The following is a 24,964-nucleotide window of genomic DNA, read 5'->3' on the forward strand; positions in this document are numbered from 1 at the left end:
ACGCGAGTTTGACGAGATCGATTGGCTCCTTATATTTTTTTAGCAAACTCAAATCATGCCAAGTTTCATTTGAACTCACTCAGTCAGTGGCGTGCATAGAGGGTATGCACAGGGTATGCAGACGATATAAAATGAAGAAAATCTTCAGTAAGAGTTCTAAAAACTTAAGGAATACGCATTGTAAGAGTTATAAAAAGCCTACCCCTAAGTATTTATAACTTGTACTGGAGATTTTCTTCATTCCATATATCATATTATATCATCTGCATACCCTCTATGCACGCCACTGCACTCAGTAGGTAGTTTCGGCGTGATACGTGATCTCGTGAGATCGCTTCTAAGCGACAAGGCCGCCTCTTGTATTATACATTATTTTCCAAAGAGTGTAGTGGTATACAAATAAAAAGTTTCAATAAAATAAATAAATAAAGATACAAAAAGTCAGTTTTAGCTTCATTATCGACCATAGTGTACAAAAAAAACAATTTTCAAAACATCTCGTACGCCCAGAATTTATAATAGGTAAGCTTTGTAAAGAAGTTAAAGAAATTTTATTTAAAAATTCCAATTTGTATAAAACAAATAAAAATTCATAAAAAACCGTGATAAAACTTTTGCGTGCAATTCAAATGAAATTAACCCTCGATCTGCGGCACTTCGTCCGCCATACTCGCAAGCACCAAGTTTTTATCGGTGCCTGTGGGACGCTTGGGCTCCAGTGCGGTACGCATTTCCAGCGCCTGAGTGTCCGTTTCCAGTGATTGCTCTTTATCGTTGAGGTCTATGGCGATCTTGATTGATGCCGCTTCCAACGCGTTGTAGGTCGCCCTGGAAAGGAGAAATATTTTCATTCACGGACAGAGGCGAGGCTTATGCCCGTTTCCACTAAACCTAGGAATAGCGTTAACAAGATGCCTAGTAATTTACGTGATTCCTTAAGACACTACTCACTGCTATGTACACATTTTGGATATAATCAACTCATCAACAGTGTCATTTATGTGCCTATTTGAATAAAGATATATTTGACTTTGACAAAAAAGTTTCTAGAACTCTTATGCGACGACTAACGACGTTAGGCGCCATCTAAAGTTACGACACCGATTTGGCAGACTCTTAAAGTGACACGTGGCAGATGAAAAAAATATCTCAGGTTTTTTTTAATAACCTTAAATCCATATAGCAAATACAAAATATGATAATATAAACACACAATGCCGCACCTAGCGAACCATAGAAAACTTGAGTTGCCTAGTGAAAATCGATCGGTGTACGGTAAATGTATGCCTAGGGATCTTTTTCGATTAGGCGTTACTTATGTACTTAGGCATTGCCTTGGTGCTTTTTGCTCGATCTACATAATTGAAATACTAGAAGTTCTATATCGTGCTGATAAGAAGTTTTAGTTCAAACAAAATCCATACTAATATTAAGTATAAATAAGAAAGTGTGTTTGTTTGTTTCTTTGTTACCTTTATTTCACTCAGCTACTGCACCTAGCTTGATGAAATTTGCCACATGTATACATTGCACCATGAAGTTGGCATAGCATACTTTTTATCCTGGGAAATGTCATGATTCCCTCGGGATTGTTTAAAATTCGCATCACGCAGTAGAAGCCGCGGGCATGAAATAAAACTCGAATCCGGGACCTCACAGTCCGTGATCAAACATGCTTACCACTTTAGTAACTAGGCACTTTCCACAACACAATAACAACATTAAATATTTACAACAATTTGACAAACTTATTCATTTCAGCCATGGAAACCGCCATAAAATAAGTACTCCTATTTCATTTAATTAAGAAACTCCCTGTGGAATAGCCATCGGCCAGAACTAATTTCAGGCGAAAACTACTTTCTTGTTAATCCACCTACTAACTACGGGCGGTAAACTTTTTATATAAGAGGAATATTCAAGTCACGTAAAACGAACCCATTTTTATTTTTTAAGGAACTAACCTTTTACGGAACTATACTAGTACGTAAACCGAATATAATTTTTTTTATATCTATTTAGTAATTAATGACGGACCAGGACCAGAATGATGATAAGTGGAAAACCGTAGCGGTTAGCCAGAGCAAGCAATGAAAGGAACACGTCCTACATACGAAGGGGCAAAGAAACAGATAAGTTTGAGAAATGAAAATAAATACAAACAAAGTATGGACAGGCAAACATGCGGATGGAAATAGAAATATACAACGTGTAACTGAATTAATAGATACTGTTGAAGGGCGCATAACTATATTTCATAAGGAATCAAACTGTAAAAATATAAAATCAAAAGAAGCATATTTATTTTTCCATACAAATTAATTTAAAATATTCGTTTACTTATGGCAACCCTATTGAAGATAAAATACTGACAGTTCCATATTACCAACGCTACGCGACGCGTATCTAATAGTGGCAGGAGTTACTTGATTTTACTTTTGCATATGACTTTAGGGCTGTATCTTATTGCTTTGAGTAAATGGTATGGCGTTGGTTAACTCAAAAACTTGTAGCGTTACGGTTGCACAGATAAGTTTCAGAGACGGTAAATAATTTACCTCTGAAGTATTATTTCGGTTTTCATTTACACATTGTATATAATGAGAAAAATTTCAATACGGGACCCTAAAACTAAGCATATTCGCTATTTTTTCACTAGAATTGGACCTAGATTATTTGGCATAGCGAGTCCCGTCTATTTGTCTCCAAAGCAATTTTCATCTCTAGATGTTTGTCCCTAGATGTCATTTCTTATCTGTAATATCCGTTCTTATCTTGATTAAAACTATTTCTAGAATGGTCTATGAATTTGTGTCAATCATTCTGTTTGGTTATCACCTACCTTATAACCCAAACTAGCTTTCAGGTCAATCTAATGCCAATGTTATTGACGCAGATAGTGCCAGACTCTGTTGGTAATTTCAGAAACTTCTACTATTCTGTAAACATAAAGTCATTACTAAGTAGTAAGTAGTAGTTGGCAGGTTTATAAGTGAGCTGCTTTTTTCTATCTGCAATGATAGACTGGTGACAGTTTTAGCTTTATAAGAAGCACGCATTTTTGTGCATGTGAAAATGGGTGTTGGTTTTGAAAAACCCATCTTGTTTTTACCTATATTTGGGCCAAACACTACTCTCTATGTTATAAAATTAAGCATAGAGATAGCTTGCATACCGGAGATGAAGATACGGTACCTGTTATTATAAGAAAACAAACGACTTTTTACGGAATTTTCAACAATATTTGCATTAGTTTTTTTACAGATTTGACACAGAAATATTTTGCATCCTGGATACAGATATAATAATACATATTATTACCACGAAGCGGTGATAACGTAGTAGTTAAGGTTTCGGTTTAACTTTCGGGGTGCTGAGTTCGAAGCCCAGTACGCTTCTTCTATCTCTAACTTTTCTAAGTGCGTGCGTTTTAAGCATTTGAAATATCACTTGCCTCAACGACGAAGGAAAACATTGTGAGGAAACCTTCATGCCTGAGAGTTCTCAATAATGTGCTCAAAGGCGTGTGGAGTCAACCAATCTGCACTGGGCCAGCAAGGTGGACTACGGCTTTAACCCCTTCTCACTGTGGGGAGAGACCTGTGCCCTTTAGTGGGTCGGTAATGGGTTGATACGATGATGATAATTATCATGAAAAACGTAAGGATTTCATCTGGACTTACAGAAATACTTCTTTAAGAGCTATTGTGTACACACTGAAAAATTAAAGACTTGCATCCTGAGCTGCGTTTTCGTCAGTGTGTTTTGTAATGATACGAGTACGCAAAACAGAATTAAAACAAACAAAGGTCAAGAGATTCACGGGAATAACTGCAGGAAACAACTCGGGAAACTATGAGCAAATAAAAAGTCAACCGCTAACACTCGACGCAGTCGCAGACTCCTTTGGCTCGAAATTTTGGACGTAATCCAAAAAGGACAGAATCCCAGGCGTTTCATTACGTAAACAAGTGCAAAGCTCAGAATTAATGTTACTACATTAGCATGCATGTGTTTTCTCCATATGAATAGTACGTAACACACACGCGCCTCACACCCACCCACCCTTATCTTATACATAATTTACTCTGTTAATCATTTTGGGCGAATTACTTTATCAAAATTTGCCTCATCAACAGTGTTTCTTTTGACCTTTTTAAGGCATAGTGGTCAGACGATATCGTTACCGGCATAAACTGGATCCAAGTAGCCAAAGATAGAGACCGGTGTTCATCTCTGGAGGAGGCCTCACCCTCGCATGAGAGGGGTTCTTGTGAGAAGAAATATTATATCAGTTAATAATTATTAATCTTTTTATAAATGCAATTAAGAACTACTTTTTTAATTCATATTTTTTATTTTTTCTATTTTAAGTTTTCACTTAAATTTTTTAAATGTATGTAATCTATATACTGTTAGCAAGAATTTCGCGGCCCTTTTATTTTTTATTTTATTTTATAAAGGCATAGAGGTTTTGTTAACAATGATTTGCTCTAAAATAAATTTTGTAGCATGTATTTTTTATATTAGTGTGGCAGTCCCCACTTTATCTAACTAGATGGCGCCACATATATCCTGCATCGCGCTCGCAAAGTTTTCATAAATAATGACGATATATACCTACATGTCAGTATAATTATGTTATGATCGAGTTTCTATTGTTATGACCGCATCACCCCAGCTCCCGTACAGTGTGCAACATTAAAGAAATTTACGGAATTACGGAAAAGTTCCCAGTGAAGTGATTGAGTGAGAAGAGTGACAAATTTTTAACAGCTATGAGTAGTAAAAATAATCCAACAAAATTTCCTAGCTGTTTCCTGCGCTCTTCGTCCGCCTTCATTACGGTTTTTAATATACCACGTTAAAACCGATCAGTTTCCTGGGATAAAATATAGCCATGTTACACCCGTCTTTTAAACTCAACTCTAAAAATTAAGTTAATTGGTTGCTTTGTTAGGATGCGAAGAAAGGACAAACAAACAAACATACAAACAAACACACTCACATTTATAATATAAGAGCATTTAATGAGCATTATGTAATATTAATACCACAACATTCCTACTTAAGAGTAAACAACCAAATTTTCAGGTTACTCAGTGTAATTTGCTTTCGGTCTGCAATCACAAAATTACGTTTGACCCAGCACATTGTAGCAGCTCGTAATTACATGCGAATGCGTTGTAAAGCACACAATTAAAAGCCTAGGAAACCCGTTTCAAATTAGTTCACAAACACTTAATTACAAAAATTACGAATCCTAGAACAGACCTTACAGTCAACTGTTTTATGAAGAACTTTAATCTTTATAAGACAATCGTTCCAACTATATTAAAAAAAGAAGTATTTTTAATTCTTACTCAAATTATTATTCTATATATACTATAATATGCAAGATTTTCTATGGTATGAAGTAAAAATATATAAACAGTTTTCTTTAAGTCTTCCGTAAACGTTACCCTTTTCCGGGGTTAAAATGTCTAGCTCCAGATCGGTGCTTAAGCGTGTTTGAGCTAAACATAGGTAACATACATTTCGCATTTTTAATATAAGTATATATCAGTATGGATGGAATAGACTAAAAGAGATTAGATGTACAGTTTCCGGATTGAATAAGGCACATTTCCTACAAAACAATCAAAACGACAAATCTATATTATTTTCCCGAATAATTTTCTTTGTTTTGAAAAGAATTATGCTGCTGCTTTCTAAAATGGTGCCTCACACTAGGGAAATCTGTGCTTGAGATAAGCACCGCAGTTTTCACACAGAGCGGTACAAAAATTGTTTAGATGCGGAAGTTTAATATTCCAAAATTATGACGACTTTATAAATATACTACGACAATACACACATCGTCATCTAGCCCCAAAGTAAGCGTAGATTGTGTGATGGGTACTAAGATAGCTGATGAATATTTTTTTATGAATATAATACACATAAATACTTATAATATACAGATAAACACCCAGACACTGAAAAACACTTATGTTCATCACATAAACATTTTCCAGTTGTGGGAATCGAACCCATTTCGATTGGACTCAGAAAGCAGGGTCGCTGCCCACTGCAGCAATAGTGAGCATCTTACCGTATTATATCACTTACTACTAACGAGAATATGATTAACAATTGTTATCAATACTTAATTTATGTAACGAAAAACAAACACTATAATCAGTGGCGTGAACTGGGTTTCTTACCAGGGTATTCATACAGCTGGAAAATTGCCTAAAAGGCAATAATCCTCCTCTTATAACAGTAATATATACATTTTAGGATAGGCAGTACTTTTGTGTATCTATGAAGTGCACGCCACTGACTGACACGCACACACAATACGTATCGTAGTTCAAGTATTAGCACCTGAACTACGATACGTATGAATGCACTTAATTCACTTATTGAATAGAATTAAGAAACCAAACAAAGATAGATTGTGCTAAGTAGTAAAGAAAAACCAGAAGTTATATTTATAGAAAAGAAAAGAAAGCTTGAATATCTCGGCCATATGATGAGAAACCGAACATACAAGTCATCATACAGGGCAAAATCCAAAGAAATGGAAGCGTGCGGCAAAGAAGAAAATCTGGACTTAAAAACTTACGACAATTGTTTGACATTAAAAATACAATTTGCCTTAATAATCGCTGACCTTCAATAGATGGATCATAACTTAAAAAAAAATATATTCTTATTATTTGTACAAAATTAGCTAATTGCTACAAAAATCGAGCAAACATTACGCATATAAAACGCAATTACACTAGACGCAAACTCGTCTGGCTAGCGATTTTGGATGTATTCCAAGAAGGACACAGTCCCAGGCAGTTTCATTAGGGAAGTAAGTGCAAAGCACTTGGAATCAATGTTAATACGTGTTCCGTACATTTTGTGGCAAGCATGCGTAAATTAAACTCCGGGTAAGAGTACTTAAGACACGTAACGGTCGGGACTTTCCGGGCACCGGAACAGTGAATCCCGTCCGGGATATGGAGTAATGGTTAGTTTGTAGTACGTTACACAGCCATGACACTGAAACACACCTCTAAAAGCGATTTAACACTTAACTCATCGTCCTTATTGGGCTGTGTTTATATAAATGCAGTTGGGTGTATAAAAATAATTTAGAGTTTATATACTCTTTGGCTGAAAGGTTATTGTCCTATCTGAAATTTGGCAAATGCCTAAAGATATCGAACACTTAGTAGAGACAGGCAACTACAAAAATATGCGATACTATTTTTGTTAGCAATGCCGTCTTTTAGCCTATTTGGTTAGCCTATACCGACCTGCGATGCGACGAGGCAATAGTAAATCTGGATCTGGGTGGAGTCTTTACTCCAGTTTAGAATACCGTCGCAAAGTGGCCTTTCCATCAATATTATGTTATAAATTACGTAGTGTGCTCAGGAACTATTCGTTTCCACTACTGAACCGCAAGGTATTGTCGCCGACGATGTAACGTCGATGAACGTAATATCTGATGGACTAGTTACGATGGACGAGTATACCCGTCAATTTCTTTGACGATCGACGGTAGACGACAGTTAATGCTTGGTGGCTTGCTGTACATAGCGCTTTGCTTTCCCGTTTCTGAAACGCGCTTCAAATATCTGGCCTTCCGACTTCTTACCTACATATTACCTTTAATATATTATGATCCCTAAAATCAAGAATGAATAACTTTTAGCTAATCCTCGCGGTAAATTATATTATAAATATAATTTACCGCGGATATTATATTATAAATAAGTTTATTTGTAGATGTGTGAGCTTTTAATTAGAAAAATTAGTTGCCCTTCAATATTTTATTATGATTTAGCTCTTATATCATTTTCCGTTTAACCAATTTTGTAGGAATAAACCGTTAATCAGGAAATATTGTTTGTGTATTTAGGCGATTCGATGTTCAAACATGTTTTCGTGGAGGTACATAAACAAAGTAGGGGTTAACTTTTAATGAGGGTACTCTTAAATTCCGATATATTAAATTTGTATGCGGAAATTTTACGCACTCTTGAGTCTCGTGTGATGTTTTCCTTACTAGCGATATCAGTAGAGTCATGTTATTTAACATTTTTTGCTCCTATAGGTGCTCTCTACCCTTGCATATATTCGAAAAAAAAACCAAAATGGCGGCGGATCGTTGTGCCTGTTCCATACAAAAAGTTTCGAACCCCTTTATAGATAATTTTTGTCTATCGCTCTGTTTTAAGTTTTGATAATCATTAACTAAGCAGGCTTTTTATGTCCCCTGTGGAGTCCATTTGACGATACTTACTTGCCACAATCCTGTTTTTCTTGCAACTGCCGAATGGTTTCCCTCAAGTTGCGGACTTCTTCCTTCAGTCCAATATCAGCTTCGTCGGACGCGAGCTCCATACCCGGGCGGTAGCCTCGCGTCTCTAGACGAGTCTCGGCTACCTTAAGAGCGTTCACTTTGTCAGCGAACTGTTCACCGATCGTCTTCAACTCTGTCGCTAGTTTGTCCATGTTTTCTTCCATCTGTTGATAAACCATCATGTTGAATTTTAAAGCAGATTAACACATAAAATATTTGTGGATTGCAATATCGAAATTTAGCAAATTTTTAGGGGTGGTCGAATTATTTCTTTTCCAATAGGATTTGGTGACAGAGGGTTTTGCCTGTCGAGCCTTTCGAGCGTAGAAGCCGTCTTAAAGCATAAGCGACTAATTAATGTTTTCAATGAGATTTTAATTCAATGATGAGTTAGCTACTACTAATTTAATTATAGGTAAAGGAATAAAAATGAAAATAATGACTTATAATTAATAATTAATTTGTTTGGCGTAGTATTCCAATTCTCCTTATTATTTTCAGGTGTATAACGACGGGACCGATGGTTTTAAGTGTTCTCCGAATCAGGCGGAGAAAAGAGTTCTTGGTACCACCAAATTCGGTCGCCTACCCACTTGCCAATTTTTGGTTCATTATAGGCTCTATATATCCCTCGACTAACAAGTACAAAATAAGTATTGGGTTAACATGACATTGTAAGAGTTTATAAGAATGTTGATGTAGTCTTACAGGTTTCCTCGCAAGGCATCAACAATATTATTATTAGCCTCATCAAAATAACTCACGCCATAACAGAACATTATTTGCTTTTTGCATAATATTTAAACGCATTTCTTAGCGCAGCTATCAGGAAAAGATTATGACGCATCAATAAGTCCGTTAAATTGTACCTTCAACCCAGTTTGCTCTGTCAAGTATTTCTGTCACATTCCTCTGTGGTTTATATAATTTATTTATCCGTTCTTTCATTCACTTAACATACCTTCATCTTCTGCCATTGCAATTCATTCCGAGCCCTCTGCGTATCGTAAATGCGTCTCCTCATCATATAGTTCGTCACATCGGTTTGGGCTCGCAGAGCATTTCGGGCGCGGCCTCGAGCTACAAATAAGGATTCACGAAGACGGAGCGTGTCTTGTAGCTCGTCGATCGCCATTTTTTTTGTCGCTTCACATTTATCCAACCACTGGTCGTATGTAATCATTCTGGAAATAAATTGAATGCATGTTGGCTCTACTGTCACTGTACTAAAGACTTTTGTCCAGTTAAGGAATAAAGGAGCAAATAACATTTTAACGCAACTACTTAACTAAATTAATCTGATATAATTTGAAATGAAATCTTTTAGGATTTGAGTAATGTTAAAGAAATGTGCCGTATGTTGTGACTTACCTTTTTGGAGTCTTGAGGGAGTCAGTTTTATAGGTAATGTTAGCACAGTCTTTATCCAAACTAAGCATATCCTTATCAATTTGAAGTGTTTCGTTCTTGTCGTTTAGATCCAACTGCAGTTTAAATTTTACCACTTCCAGTTTATTAATCTTCTCCCAAGCCGACTGACATCGATCTATTAACAGTTTCTTGTTGCTTTCGGTTACGCAAAGTTCCTGAAATTGGCAAAAGCATAAATAAAGTTAACCTTAGCTAAGGCTTACCTTATTAATTTAAATTGAATCAGTAGTTAAGCAAATACGAGAGAACAGGTACCCCACATAATAGAAAAGTACATGCTATAATCATAGCAAATTCACCTTAACAGTTAACAGTTTATTAAACGATATCCAGTACTTTAATACCACCCATAATAATAATATTAATGCGACACTGGGTCGGTTTTGTAGAAGAAATTATGCTTTTATAATAATTCATAAGGTAATTTTGGGCCTTCCAATATATAACTCTAAGCGATGTGTTAAAATCCATCTATTACAGCGACATAATTGTTGAATTTCTTAATGACAAGGTTGCTTGGAAGCATCCGGCCCTACTTTCATCTCTCACAAGTGAGAAAAATAAATGTTTTTATTGTTGGACAATAGCAACTGCTGAGTTTCTTGCCAACTTCTGCCCAATATAATCTGCCTTCCATAATGTTAGTACCGCTTCGTAAAAACAGACATACTTGACGTTTCAAAGTATTCGAAATAAAAAATATTTAAATTTTTAATTTTGATGTCACTAACTATGACAACAAGTATAGCGAGTAAAACATTCAACAACCTTTTACCGGTTTTAGCATCCGTAGTATAGGAGTACCGTATTGAGTAAGAGATATGAGATTTGTATTTATGCGAGTGGTAAGGACTGCGCAGTGCACACTAGGTTTAATTGGGAAATATTGTACAAAGTGGCATTAGCTGACCCAGCCACCTGAAGCGCCGCAAGCCATTGATATAGAGCTCATGTTTCGATGTTTCATCTCCAGAGCGTTCCTGTTGTTTTGATATAATAGTTTTAAAAAAGGGAATACTGTTATTTGTGTTTAAATTTCATGTATTTTAAGCGAAAACTGAACAAGTTTTTTATTTAGCATTCGTCATCATTATCAACCCGTTAACTGACCGCTACAGGGCAGATGAACAATTTAAAAAGTGAAATACATGTTTCAGGTTTTCAAAATTACCCCGAAAGTGTTAAGTAGTGGTCCATGCCCTTTTTATGTCGTATTCGTTAGAATATCCTTAGCTAACCAAATACCAGCCCGAGAAAAAAATCGCATTCGTTAGTCCAATTCTTGAATAAGGTCATAGGCTACTTAAAAGATCCTATAACAACCTATAAGAGCCCAGTAAATGATTTAATAGCGCAGTAGATTTAAAACAGAGTCTGCATATTATTTTATTAATATTTACCTTAGCTTTCACCAACTCTTTCCGAAATATTCAAGGACAAGTTCTTTTAGTACGGAGATTTTTCTGGAATACCTCATGCTATTGGATAAAAGCAGGCATTTACTTTGCGGATTTCCATGATAAACTGTAAGGTCAAAGGTAAGCATCCTCAGGAGATCCTGAGGATGCTCCGGTGTTGGAGCGAAACGTGCGTAGAGAGAACATTGCGCAATATGTGTTTGGTGTGTAGTATAAAGATTGAGGAAATTATAAATTACACCGTCTTCTGATAAAACTGTATCAGTTGACGTAATACCATCCACTGTAATTACCTTCTTCAATTCTGTATCAGCTAAATCATAAGTCAGTTCAGTGCTCCTCCTTCCATCTCTGTTTGACAGGCACTCGGAACAGACAAGGAGTGGCATGTTCAGTTGTTCGAGCTCTCTTTCGGTGGAAGCTTTTTCTTCTTTCAGAGCGCTCATCTCTCTATCTATACGATCTAACAACTCTTGTAGGGTTGACTTCCATTGTTCTATTTCGTATACTCTGTCAAGCAATTAAATTTTAGGTTGATGAGGTTATCTATTGCATAACTGTGTTCTGTTAACATGTTCTACCGGATATCACAAATCTGTTGGTTTGATTTCCGGATCGAGCCAAGAATTGTAAATATTGGGTTATTGTGTTGAAAAATTCTCAGTACCAGCCCTAAGAAATTAGCGGTTGCCGGAATTGTGGTGGAGAAAATTGTCGTGCTTCAATTTTATTAAGCCTAATCTAATAGGCTCATAATATACCGTGTGACTGGGATGCCATGATACTATTACACGCCTTGGGGTTTAGTGGATATTGTGTAAGTGGAGTCCCAGATACCCATAACGTTGGGATGCGTAAATGAAATACCCTGTAAAAAAAGTCTGTCCAAGATAAGTATTAGATTCCCAATGTTATAAATGACATTGGGAATCTCATATAGTAAGGATCAAGCAAAATACACCACAAAGTTGTAATAAATAAAATTAAGGGAGTCCCCTCCCTTGATGTTTTAAATTTAAGTTTATTTTTGTTGTATCAAAAATAAATAAAAAATCCGTTCTGCGGAACTTCAACTATCTACTTATTAATTATTGAATATAGAAAAATGAAAAATATAATGATACAAACACAAAATACCACACCATATTGCAAGAACCATGCCTAATGAAAACCGATTGATGAAATGCCTAGGAAAGTTTTTTGATTAGATGTTACTTATTTAGAAAGCTACATCAATGGCCAAAAGCACAATGCCACAGCTTGGAAATATAGGAACATCTCAATCCAGACAAAAGTGCGTCTTGTCCGCGCACTTATTGTTCCTATACTTACGCATGCAGCCGAGACTTGGACTATTAAAGCAGCTGATAGACAACGTATAGATGTGGTGCTGTAGAAATAGAATGCTGCGAATCCCGTGGACGGCACACAGGGACGACGCATCGATATTGAGACAGCTTAAAATTACTAGAAGACTATCAACCACCTGTCTTCAGAGGTAGTTCTTTGGTAGTTCAAATTGCCAAAAGAGATGAAGACCATCTTAAAAAGATAGTGGTCACTGGTAAAGTGGAATGAAAGAGACCTCGAGGAAGTAGCCCGATTCGTTGAAATCCGCACTGCTCTCGACACCAAAGTGCATATTGCTGTACATGTTGCTAAAAGCCGAGTCAAATGGCATAAAATCATCTGAAAGGTTGTAAATGAAAGGGGACACGACCCTGAGCAACGAGGAGCACGTTGTAGAGAGAGATTTAGAAAACAAAAATGTTGAAAACTGATTTCACGATACCTTGCTCTAAGCCGGTTATTGTTATGGTAGCTGTCCCATTCAGTCTTGATCCTTGTTTCATTGCGGAGTTGATGGGCGCCGTGTCGAAGGTCGAATGCATCAGCTCTTCTGGTGTCTGCTGTTACCTGCAAACGTACATGTAGATTCATTATTTTAGTAGTAGTAGAGCTTTTTGTGACGAAGCTGGGGGCCTATTCGGTTCACGTCAAACTTATAACACCCGGTAGTTTTTGCGTCCTGGGTTAAATTTGTGGGTTAAAGCAATAAAATCAAAAACTTCCTAAAAACATATCTATATCAATACAAGAAGCAGCTCGTATCTATTCGTTGTACTTGGTACTTTTTGTTTATTCTTTATTTTATGCATATTTTGTCGTATATGTGCATTAAAGTATTTCTTCTTCTACTCGTTAATTGTACATTTTTGAGTGAACTTGTAAAATGTTCTGATGAATATTAAAACTGACACCGACATGTCCTTTTTAAGTTTCCGTGCCAAAGGATAAAACAGGACTCTTTCACTAAGACTCTGTCTGTCTGTCTATCTGTCTGTCTGTCTATCTATCTGTCTATCTGTCAGTTTGTCTGTCTGTGTCTGTCTGTCTGTCTGTCTGTCCGTCTGCCCGCCTGCCTGGTCGCCTGCCTGGCCGCCTGCCTGGCCGCCTGCCTGGCCGCCTGCCTGCCCGCCTGACTAACCGCCTGACTGCCCGCATGCCTGCCAGCCTGCCCGCCTGCCTGCCCGCCTATCTACCCGCCTGCCTGCCCGCCTATCTACCCGCCTGCCTGCCCGCTTGACTGTACAAATTTTCTTTGTTCCACTAAACGGTATTTAACGCCATACCCATTATCAGTTTCGCTAAAATGTTTGCTACTTATTTATTGGTACATGGGTGGTAACTAACTACAGCTGAAGCCTTTTTTACTGTAATAATTCACGAAAACAAGCAGATGGCCGACCTAATGGTAACTAGAAAACCATCGCCTGTGAACAAAGCAACACTTCGCAGGGCATGCATGGAACACTTCCTGCAACATGAAGCCCTGTGTCCATCAACCTGAGGCGTAGGTTTTAAGCCTTTTAGGCTTATGTGCCTGTAATTACACCGGCATCCACACCCTTAAGACCGGAACTTATAGAGTACTTCCTACTAAAGTAGGAAGTACTCTATAAGTTCAGTACTTCCCTAAAAGAGCACAAAAAATAATTCCATCAACAAGCTGTTACCATATTTTATTTGAATACATAAGCTGTGCGATCAATAACATTGTAATATGAATGTCAATAGGATCATTTCAACTTTACATTGAAAATAAACTTTGTTCGAATGAATATTTACGACGGAGCGTCGCAACTTTGAATAAAAATCACCGTTTCTTTACGTCGTCGGAGACAAAAGTTTTCGAATTTCACATGAAGGAAACTTGATGAAAGAAATCTTGTCTAGACTTATGAAATTTTTAAAATTAATCATGTCACATGTAGCGAACGGATTTCGTCAAGTGTGAAAACACAATTCGATTAACTCAGAATCTTGTTTTCTATTTTAGCTTTTATAATTTTAACCAATTGTGTTTAAATTCAAACTTAATTTTATCCCAATAACGCTTTTAAAAGTGTAGATGCGTTGCCCGAGCGATAGGCCTAAGTGGTAAATGAAAGCAAGGTAATTGACCATATGTTAATAAGCAAAAAACCTCTACATTACAAATCCCTATCTCTATCCCTAAGGGATGTCAATGTAAGTTTGTTTGTTACGCTTTCATGCAAAAATTACTTAACCGATCCTTGTGAAACTTTGTACACATATTTTTGGATGTATAAGAAGTAATATAAGATATTTTTTATCCCGACATTAAGCTCAGTTCCTTTGGGAGAAGGGATGAAAGTGTTTGACGATTTTACACCATAGCTCTGACAAATTATACTATTACAAATGATAATCGATTTAAATAATTATTTATGTACTATAGAGGTTATAATATGTGTTTAATTTTGCCAAAAAATTGTGTGGATCTGATGAATGTGGTTGGAGATAGAGGACAGAACTCCTTAGCCGACAGCAGCAAACCCCAAATTTGAGGCTTAGCGATACTGAATACATAGTAACTGCCACATTTATGAGGACTTCAGTGCTAGGACTAAATAAATTTTTTTAGAAATGTTCTTCGTTAACCTTTAGCATATGAATTAACTAACAATGCGATTTCGATTCTTCCTGTGACGATTACTAGAACTACAACTAAATTGAATGCCACATAAAAAAACAAAAACTAATGCAGACGAAGTCGCGGGCAACACCTAGTAATATATAATTGATGTGTAAAATGGAAGTTACTCTATCTATATCTGATCTGACATACCAAGAATGTCTTATTAAGGTATAAGAGGATCGCGCTGCGCTGTTTGTGAGTAATATTTGAAATGTGAAAATGGATAGAAAAAAGGTTTCATTTTATTTGCGTTCTTTAACCAAACGTCCCTCACGCGTCCCTTCAGAGAGAGAGAGGGAGAGATGCAAAGAGAGAAATGAAGCGCGCCACGAAAATATTATTACTAGCCGATCCGAGCCCTTAAGTTTCAATATCGTTAGCATATGACGCATCTATTTATAAAACGTCATAGTCCTTCCTTTTCATAAAGATTCTCCGAATGATTTGAGATAATAGCATTTAAAACAATTATATTGGAAATGATAAAATTGAACGCCTCTGAGAAATTGTTTGCGACATTTCAAATTATCTTCCACCCTAGTTAATCGTTAACGGCAAATATTTTTTCACGAAAAGTTCTTCAGTTAGTTAATTCCTCAGACAATATCAAGCAATTACTCAAGATTTCGAGATACGTCATACGCTGGAATACTTAATGCCACATTATTCAAAGCGAAAAAGGAAAGCGCCAGCGCGTCGAAATCTCTACTTATATTATAAACGCGAATGTCTGTTAGTTGCTTTTTTTCTTCAATTACACAGCAATAAAACAAAAATTCTTAATCTAAAAAAAATATATCCTATCCTATCCTATCCTATCCTATCCTTTCCTATCCTATCCTATCCTATACTATCGTATACCCTATCCTATCCTATCCTATCCTATAGTATCGTATCCCCTATCCTATCCTATCCTATCCCAACTAATATTATAAATGTCAATGTAAGTTTGTTTGTTACGCTTTCACGCAAAAACTACTTAACCGATCCTCATGAAACATTGTACACACATTCTTCGAAGTGTTAGAAGTAATATAGGATACTTTTTTTCCCGACGTTAAGCTCGGTTCCTATAGGAAAGGGGATGAAAGTGTTTGAAATTATAACCAATTTGAATAATTATTTTTGTACTATAGAGGTTATAATATGTGTTTAATTTTGCCCAAACTTTGTGTAGATCTGAGGATTGTGGTTGGAGATAGAGGACAGAACTCCTCAGCGAACAGCAGCAAACCCCTCATTTAAGGCTAAGCGATACTGAATACTTTACTACTACCACTAAATTTAATGCCACATCAAAAAACAAAATGAAACGCGGACGAAGTCGCGAGCAACAGCTAGTATTAAATAAAAAAGAGGTTATAAAACTATAGTTTGTGATAGCCACAGACCCATAAATTGAAAGTGGTGACAACTAAACGAGTAAAAAACACAGTGCCCTCTGCCTCAAAGTTTTCAGTAATGAAACCCATTGAGTAGTGCTATCCTTTTCCCACACTTCCCTGAAGACAGGCATAGCATTACTACATTCAATCTACCATCTGAAGCTTTTAGATTAGATTGATTATATTAACGTCGGGCGATAAAAACCCAGAGTCGCATAAAGGTAGATTACCAATATGACAGATGCGGATTAAATCAGATAAGACGCAAAGAATTTACATTTTATCCCGAAAATGAAAATTCCTATGGTGCCTTTTCAGTATAAAAAGATTTGGCTGACAGGTTTTTGATAGAATTTAGTAAGAATACTTTTATCCCGATAACTGCCACTTTGTATGTATGATATAGGAATAGAAAAGAAAGTAAACACTGAGTTGTTTGCTTGTCCTTCAAACATCACCTTTATCTTTGAGGTGTTGGTGGTTTGTTGTAGTGGTAGCACAAGTAAGTTAACGCGAGTAGAGCCGCGGGAATATATACTCTTTCTGTAAAGGGCTTACCAGGCAATTTGGCATTACAAGGGACAGGTAAAACTTTTCTAATTTGCCTGAAAACAAGACCACTCATAAAATTATAAAAGGGGGTATTGGTGAAACGTTTTGTAAAGCGGCGTTTAATGTTCACGTAGGTACAGGTAATTTTTTCCGGTCGCTATGGGGTCTTGAAAAAGCGGAATAAACTATTTAAATTATTTTCAACGGACTTAAAAAAGAAGGAGGTTCTCAGTTCGACTGTACCTATGTTTTTTCTTTATTTAATACGTTATTAAAACGCCAATTGTACACAGATTATGATGATTCTTTATTTGTTTGGCATACCTCAAAGGTGGACCATTTTAATTTCGTGAAGATCTATTGGAGGTATCGTGAAAAAATCGAGTGAACTCTTCAAATGTTATAGGAACACCTATAGATAAAATAAATAAATAAATATACTACGACAATACACACAGCGCCATCTGGCCCCAAAGTAAGCGTAGCTTGTGTTATAGGTACAAAGATAGCTGTTGAATATTTTGATGAATATAATACACACACATACTTATAATATACAGATAAACACCCAGACACTGAAAAACAATCATGTTCATCACACACACATTTTCCAGTTGTGGGAATCAAACCCGCCTAGGACTCAGAAAGCAGGGTCGCTGCCCACTGCGCCAGTCGGCCTATAGCGATTTTATAATTGTTTAATGTAACTTGAGCATTTTCTCTCGAACAGTACCATTCGGTCACGTCAAAATGATGATGAAGACAAGGATGGCCACCGAAACTATACAATAATAAGTATATTTATGACAATAAAGGAGCTGATGGTGTAGTGCCTGGAGAACTCCTCAAGCATATACTTCCGAACATAAAGCAGTCTTTCAAAATTGGAAAATCCAAAAGTGCACGCCTCATAATATCATTCATTACAGTGCTTGCTTCTATTCCTCAAAATACTGAAGCCTATAAAAAAAACCAGCTCGATTAGTGAAGTATTTCGCTCGTTATCGTGACCACAAGATAAGGGATCCGCACCTACAGACACACGGACGTCCAAGACAGAACTGTTTTAAACAATTTTTTAATTAGTTTAAATAATAAAAAGAGATTTAAACATATCATGAGTGTTAAAAATAGTGTTTTTTCTCAACATTTGTCAAAGCAATAAAAAATAAAAAAAGTGACATTTTAAGTTGGAGAATCACTGTGTGCGTAAACTGACAGTAATACCCACCTCAAGGCATCGCTTATGAGGTGTGCAATAAGTCACCATGCCTATGGTAAAGCCCCTTGTATCTCCAAAGTCCCCAACCTTGCTCCAGTTATCCAATTAGTGACTTTAGCCAAAATTATTTGGCCAGTACAATGAACTAAAAACATTTTTGATCATATTTCGTAAATATCTGTTGATTCTATTTTTTGGTCAGATTCAAGTGAACGCGCCTTGGGAATTTGTGGCGTTACGCAAAAAGCTGGATCTAATAAAGTTAATTTAGAATTTTCATACCGAAGTATTTAGTAATTTGTTTCTTGTTTTGAATCACAGGCTAAACTCGGCTTACTTCAACACTTTTGTCGAATAAGATTAGATTGCCTTACTTTTCGAAATATGTAGTTATTATGTGAAAATTCTTATTTACAATGAACATTAATGTTCATCATCTTTATCATTATCAATTCATTACCGGTTCACTGCGGGCAATCCTCTCAGAATAAATAAATTTAAAAGAACCCCTGACTTTTAATATAGTTTTAACATTTCTTGGGTCCTTTCATATTATAAAACCCATATAGATGTTGTTGTAAAAAAAATGGTAATCGCCATTATATACTGGCGGAAACCTTGGATTTGAAATTTGTCATAGTTTATAGCATTATATAAGTGACGTTTAGTATAGTTGACATTTGATACTCATATAATCCGCCATTTTGTGGCGGCGGCTATCATAGATAAGAAGATTTCGGACTAATTAATACACCTTTCATACAATAAAACAAAATCAAAATCGATTAAAAATACACAAAAATGCACAAGCACACGCACACGTACAAGCACAGGCATACGCACAAGCATACGCGCACGCATACGCATACACGCATTCGAACACGCACGAGCACACGCACACCAACAAGCACACGCACACGAACACGCGCACAAACACGCGCACAAATACGCGCACGAACACAAACACGCGCATGCACACGCACAGTCATAATTTCATCATCATTATAATTATCAACCCATTTCCGGTTACCCATATTGAGGTAGTTGTAAAAAAAAATGTTATTTGCCATTATACTGGCGGCCATCTTGGATTTAAATTTGTCATAGTGTGTGTAGCATTCGATAAGTTACGCCCTATCATTTGATACCCATACTGTAGTAATCCGCCAGTTTGTTCTTAACTATGATAGCCACTATCATAGTTAAGAACATTTCGGACTAGTTCGCCTCTCAAACAAAAAAACAAAATCAAAATCAATTCAAAAATGCACGCACACGCACACACACATGCATATCGCATACGAACAGTCACACGCATACGCACATCCACACGACATTCACATCCACACGCTCACGTGCACATACATACACATGAGCTAGCAGACGCACCCGTACACACACACGCACACGCATGCAATTATTAAGCTTATTATTAACAGCCGGCTAACCAACTATGCCACTAAGTGTATCAACCGTCCATTTACCAACTTGGTAACTGGGCCTCCTGATATACGTAGTAGCTCATTACATGGCCTTCACCTTTCCTTCTTTTCACAAACTCTGGTGGTTATCCTGAGTTCTTATGAGATAGGAGGCATATATCCAGCTATTGGATATTAATAGTTATTATCATCATCTTCAGCCTATAAATCATTTTTAATACAAGGCCTTCTCTCTGATAGGAGGGAGAGTTTTAGAGCATATACCGGCAACTGCTCCAATGTGGGTTGGCGGGCTGAAACGACTGTTATCCATTGTTAGTAATAAAAACCCGGTTCCACAAATGGACGTGCTCACTGAGGCACGGGGCACGGGGATAAAATGGTAATGTGCTAGTACCACGCGGCCACTTTCACGATTGCAGCAAACTCAATAATGGACAAAAACTGTTCTTACTACTTATAAAGAAAAGAGAATAAAATACTTCAGTTTCTACTGCAGTAGCTTTTTTTTATAACGAGGAAATAGTTGTAGAGTTATTATCGACACGGCAAAAGAAACTTTCCACTTTGAACATTGCTTTCTGCGTTCGACAATACAAAAGTGCTGTTTGTAGTTTACAAGTACATTTAGTGTAGCAGTAGCAGTGCTCTTCGAGTAGAGTAGGTGCACCATCTAATAGATGTGAGAAAAGTTTTCTATGTGGACAAACTGAATCACTAAGTTACGAGTAACGGCTAGTAATGGCCAGTTCCTACTCCGTTGTTTTGTTATGATGGTCTACTCTTAGTCTTTTTTGATGTGTATGTTAATATAACAAAATAGCTGTTACCCGCGAATTATTGAAATCGGTTATAATTTGTCGGAGTTATGGTGTTAAATCATTAAACATTTTCATCCCCTCTCCCAAAGGAACCGAGCTTAATGTCGGGATAAAAAATCCTATATTACTTCTAACACTTCCAAGAATATGTGTACAAAGTTTAATGAGGATCGGTTAAGTAGTTTTGGCGTGAAAGCGTAACAAACAAACTTACATTGACATTTATAATGATTGCAAAATTAAAATGATGTGACTCCCGTCGCTTTATGAGCGTACGCGCCTTTTATCTTCAACATGGTTGTCGTAAGTAGACACTTAAGACTGATTTGAATTAGTTTGAATGGAAATTTAATGGCGATTCCTTATGAATTATACTTATGCATCATTCAAATTAGTTTCGTGATTGGGTTACACGTTGTATATGTATTTTTATATTTAAAGGTATTATATTCAAAATTTAGTATATTCAAAAGTGCTTATAAAGTAGGCCTACTTGAAATAAATGAATTTGAATTTGAATTTGAATTGATTAAAATAAAGGTGTTGTGTTTTAATTGAAATTTATTAATAATTTTTTATTAAGGTTTATTTTATAGCTTTACTTTGTGCACCATCCACTGTCCGTTTAACTGATTCACGCTGAACTTCTTCCACGTTTAGGTTGCCTGTAAAAGATCACTTTAAGTGATAAGGCCGCCTTTGCACCCTAGTACTATGCACTTTTGTCTTTCTTTTGTTTCTTTATATTTTGTTGCTTGTTATTCTATCTATCTATCTCTGCTGAGGCTTTCTTTAAATAGAATATTTGTATTAATTTCAATAATATAGATTTGAGCAAAAATCGGTACTTCTTATCGGTTTCTATGCAACATAGTACCGGATCGCTAAATCCCTTAGCGGCAAAGACGTGCCGCTAAGGGATTTAGCGATCCGGTACGGGTACGGTGGCGATAACTCCACGGCCACGGCCGAAGCCTCCCTCATATTAGTAATAAAAGGATTACTGGGTATAGAACTCTGTCCACCCGAATGTTATGTGAGTGTATTTATGTATATATAGGTATATATGCAAATATATACGTTTATTTATATGCACCACCTACCTCTCTTCTTGAGCAGTGTTTTACGCGATCGGTTGCCTGGAAGAGATCGCTATGTAGCGATAAGGCCAAATTGTAAACTTTTCGTCAAATTTTAATTTACAATTTTTCTATATGTTTATGAGGTGTAATAAAAGTGGATTCATTCATTCATTTGGACTAATGGTATGACAATCGTATACGGATCGAAACCGTAATAGACAGATTTAACGCAACCATCTATTTTAAGTGGTTGTTTCCAGAATGGCATTGTGTATCCGACGAAATACAAATCGCTTTCGGATTAGAATTGACCGTCCGAATTCATTCATAAACATTTACAAATTCACTCTGCTAGTTGCAGAATGGTTTTCATCGGTTGACTATTATTGTTAGAATAATATTATGAACAAGGTTTAGATACAGTTAATGGTGCTAATCCTGAAATTAAAAACTTAAAACCCCCCACCATTAAATAAAGTGTTAATTATTATACGAGTCAATTTCATTTGATACCCATATTGAGGGAGTTGTGAAAAAAATGTGATTCGTTATTTTGTGGCGAAGACCATCTTTGACAAAACACCCGACTAATTCATCTTTCAAACAAAAAAATACGAAAAAATTATTGGATCAAACTTTCGGGAGCTACGACGCCATAGACACACACACACTATCTAACGGTAAAGCGCTTTCCTGCACATAATGCTGTAAAACTAAATTACAGATATATTATGAAAATTAAGCTTAGTTTGCTATACTCCGCGAAAAGGAGGAGGAGAAGGAGATTCCGAAACTTAAACAATTATTCATTGTAAAGTCAACTTCTCCTGAGGACCGGACGAAATGAGCGAAGAGGGTACATGGCCTAAAATCTGATTGAAGAAATTTAAAATAACACCTACAGATACTCCTGCTTTTCGCGGAGTATAGCAATTGAAGCTTAATTTTCATAATACATTATGGAATTCCGCAAAGTAACGCCTGATTGTATCCAATATTTAAAATAACAGATCCAAAAGTAGAGCTTTCTTTTTCTACAGAAGACACTGTGATATTATGATTATATTATTTATTATTCCTCTACTTTTAGACTTGTCGATCTGGTTTCAGCCAAAGTAGTTCTTGTCTGCTTCGTTATTTTTGTGGTTAGCAACTACAGTAGGTACACGAGGTCCTAAGTCGAATCCTGGATCGGACCAAAAATTATTTTAGTGTTTTTTCTGATAAAGAATTTTCACTATCAGTTTGGCAACCCCCTTGCCTCCGGGAGCAAGTTAATTATGACTAACTTGTGATAAAAACCTACCAACCAGCATTAAAGCAGCGTTATTGGTGTATGCTCTACGGCTCCATGGTGGACATAATTCGAGTATCATTTTGCTGTACCACCAGACCCTTGTTCAAAATTCAGTGTTTAAAATTCCGTTTGAACTACTAAGATATAGATGGTAAATTCAAATTCAATTTGACAAGTGGAAGTAATATGAATATTATTTAATAATTTTAATTCGCAACTTATTTTGTAACGTAAAACCTCATTCTTTTTAAGTCTAATGGTTTGATATTGGCTTTGGTAATGTTTTTTAAATAACTTTTACACTTTGTGAGATAGTTCTACGCTGTGACAACAGATGGCAATATAAGCGATAAAATACTCCTAATGAATTTTATGTCTGATTGCCATTCAGATCTAACCTAAATTTTATCATCATTTTATTAATGATTTTTTATGTAATTAAATTGCCAATAACTTACTTGTAATAAATAAGTAAGATTATAGTTTAGTAAGAACTTGTAGCTTCGTTTCAATAGATGGCAACATTTGTTGTGAAATATTAATAACTCCATGTAAAGATTTTGCTGTTTGACTGGCAGCAAAATCTGGGTTAAATACTTCTTTAATTTATAATGATGTTTCGATGTAATTTCTAATATGTTTAATTTAAGAATAAGTAAGTTTCAACAATCATTGTTATCACTGATGGAACGAGTACGACCAATAGGAGTCGATCACGTTGTGGCTAGTTTTGGGAGAAGACGTGGTGTTGTGTGGCGGACCCGGTCGCAGAGACATTATTATTGAAGAAATGTGCAGACGCAATAGAATAATTCTAATAATTCTAAGAAACAAATAATTTGTATTTTGGTTTACAATTTATGATTAATTATAATCTGTTGGCATTTAATCTCGTTTGCTTTGAACTAAATTTTAATATCAACGAACAGTGTAACCGGCAAGTTACCAACCCAAGTTAGGTCAGCGGTTCAGCATCTTTTTTAAACGACGGCAAGACGCCATCTCCGATATATATGAGTATATATAAATCATTACATATTTTACTTCTTACATGATGGATAGGAAATGGTCTTTTACGCGCGATTTAAAGATGTTTAGAGATGTAGACTGTCTTATTTCTCTCGGTGCATTATTATATACATTCCTTTCAGCAGATGAAGTTATCACATATTCATCGACGTGAATAAATTTTTGTGTTTCTTATTTTGTAAGGTCAATGCTCTCATAGATCACAAACCCTAAACACACTTGAACTGTTGAAATGTACGGGCCTTTCATTACTATATTCTATGTTATTATTACCCATGTTTAGCAAATGAATATTCTATTCTATTCTGTTAAGCTTAATACAACGACTTCAATTATCGATGGCCAAATCAAAGTCGCTTTAAAGATCTATTCAGCTGTAAAAACAATGCTAAATCACCTGCAGTCCGTACAACCGGGCATCCCAATCCGGCAAACTTAAATGTGGTAATGGTTTCTCGAACGTTACTACTGACTGCATCCTGGCTAATTTATTGCTATTTTATTTCTGCACAAAACTTTTGCACGGCTTGTTGTAATAAATGTCAAAAGGATTTTGAACGTCAGCTTTACTGCTGCGTCGAAAGTGGCTGCGTCATTCTAAATTCGAATGATTTATGAGCAGACGTGGCCAGCACGTTTTGTTGAATTGCAGTAGGTGCCATCGGTTATTATATTTTTAATAGGAGTCGCGTCAGATTGCTTCGATTTACTATCGAGGACTGTGAAATGTAAAAATAAAGTCACAAATTTAATAATTCACCTTATGCAGTATGCTTAAATATAAATTAAGAATTTCCTACTTTTTGGGAGCCTGTTTCTACTTTTTCTGATCGGAGTATTCGGCCGCGGCTACTAACCACCCTACCGACAAACCTCCTCTAAGCGTTCCGGTACGATGTCGGATAGAAACTGTTTAGGGGTATGAGTTTAATACG

General features: G+C 36.2%; 1 protein-coding gene across 1 annotated transcript; it reads right to left on the minus strand.

The window, feature by feature from the left end:
- Positions 1–578: 578 nt before the first annotated feature.
- On the minus strand, positions 579–24,571 carry LOC120626856 (tektin-2-like). The gene is made up of 7 exons (XM_039894633.1): positions 24,427–24,571; positions 12,989–13,113; positions 11,490–11,706; positions 9,719–9,933; positions 9,309–9,531; positions 8,288–8,511; positions 579–828 (listed from the first exon to the last, which is right to left on the minus strand). The coding sequence occupies exons 1-7, from the start codon at positions 24,505–24,507 to the stop codon at positions 636–638; spliced, it is 1,278 nt and encodes a 425-aa protein (XP_039750567.1). The 5' UTR covers positions 24,508–24,571; the 3' UTR covers positions 579–635.
- Between the last annotated feature and the right edge of the window lie 393 nt (positions 24,572–24,964).

Source organism: Pararge aegeria, chromosome 10 (assembly GCF_905163445.1).
Source record: "Pararge aegeria chromosome 10, ilParAegt1.1, whole genome shotgun sequence".
Classification (NCBI taxonomy): domain Eukaryota; kingdom Metazoa; phylum Arthropoda; class Insecta; order Lepidoptera; family Nymphalidae; genus Pararge; species Pararge aegeria.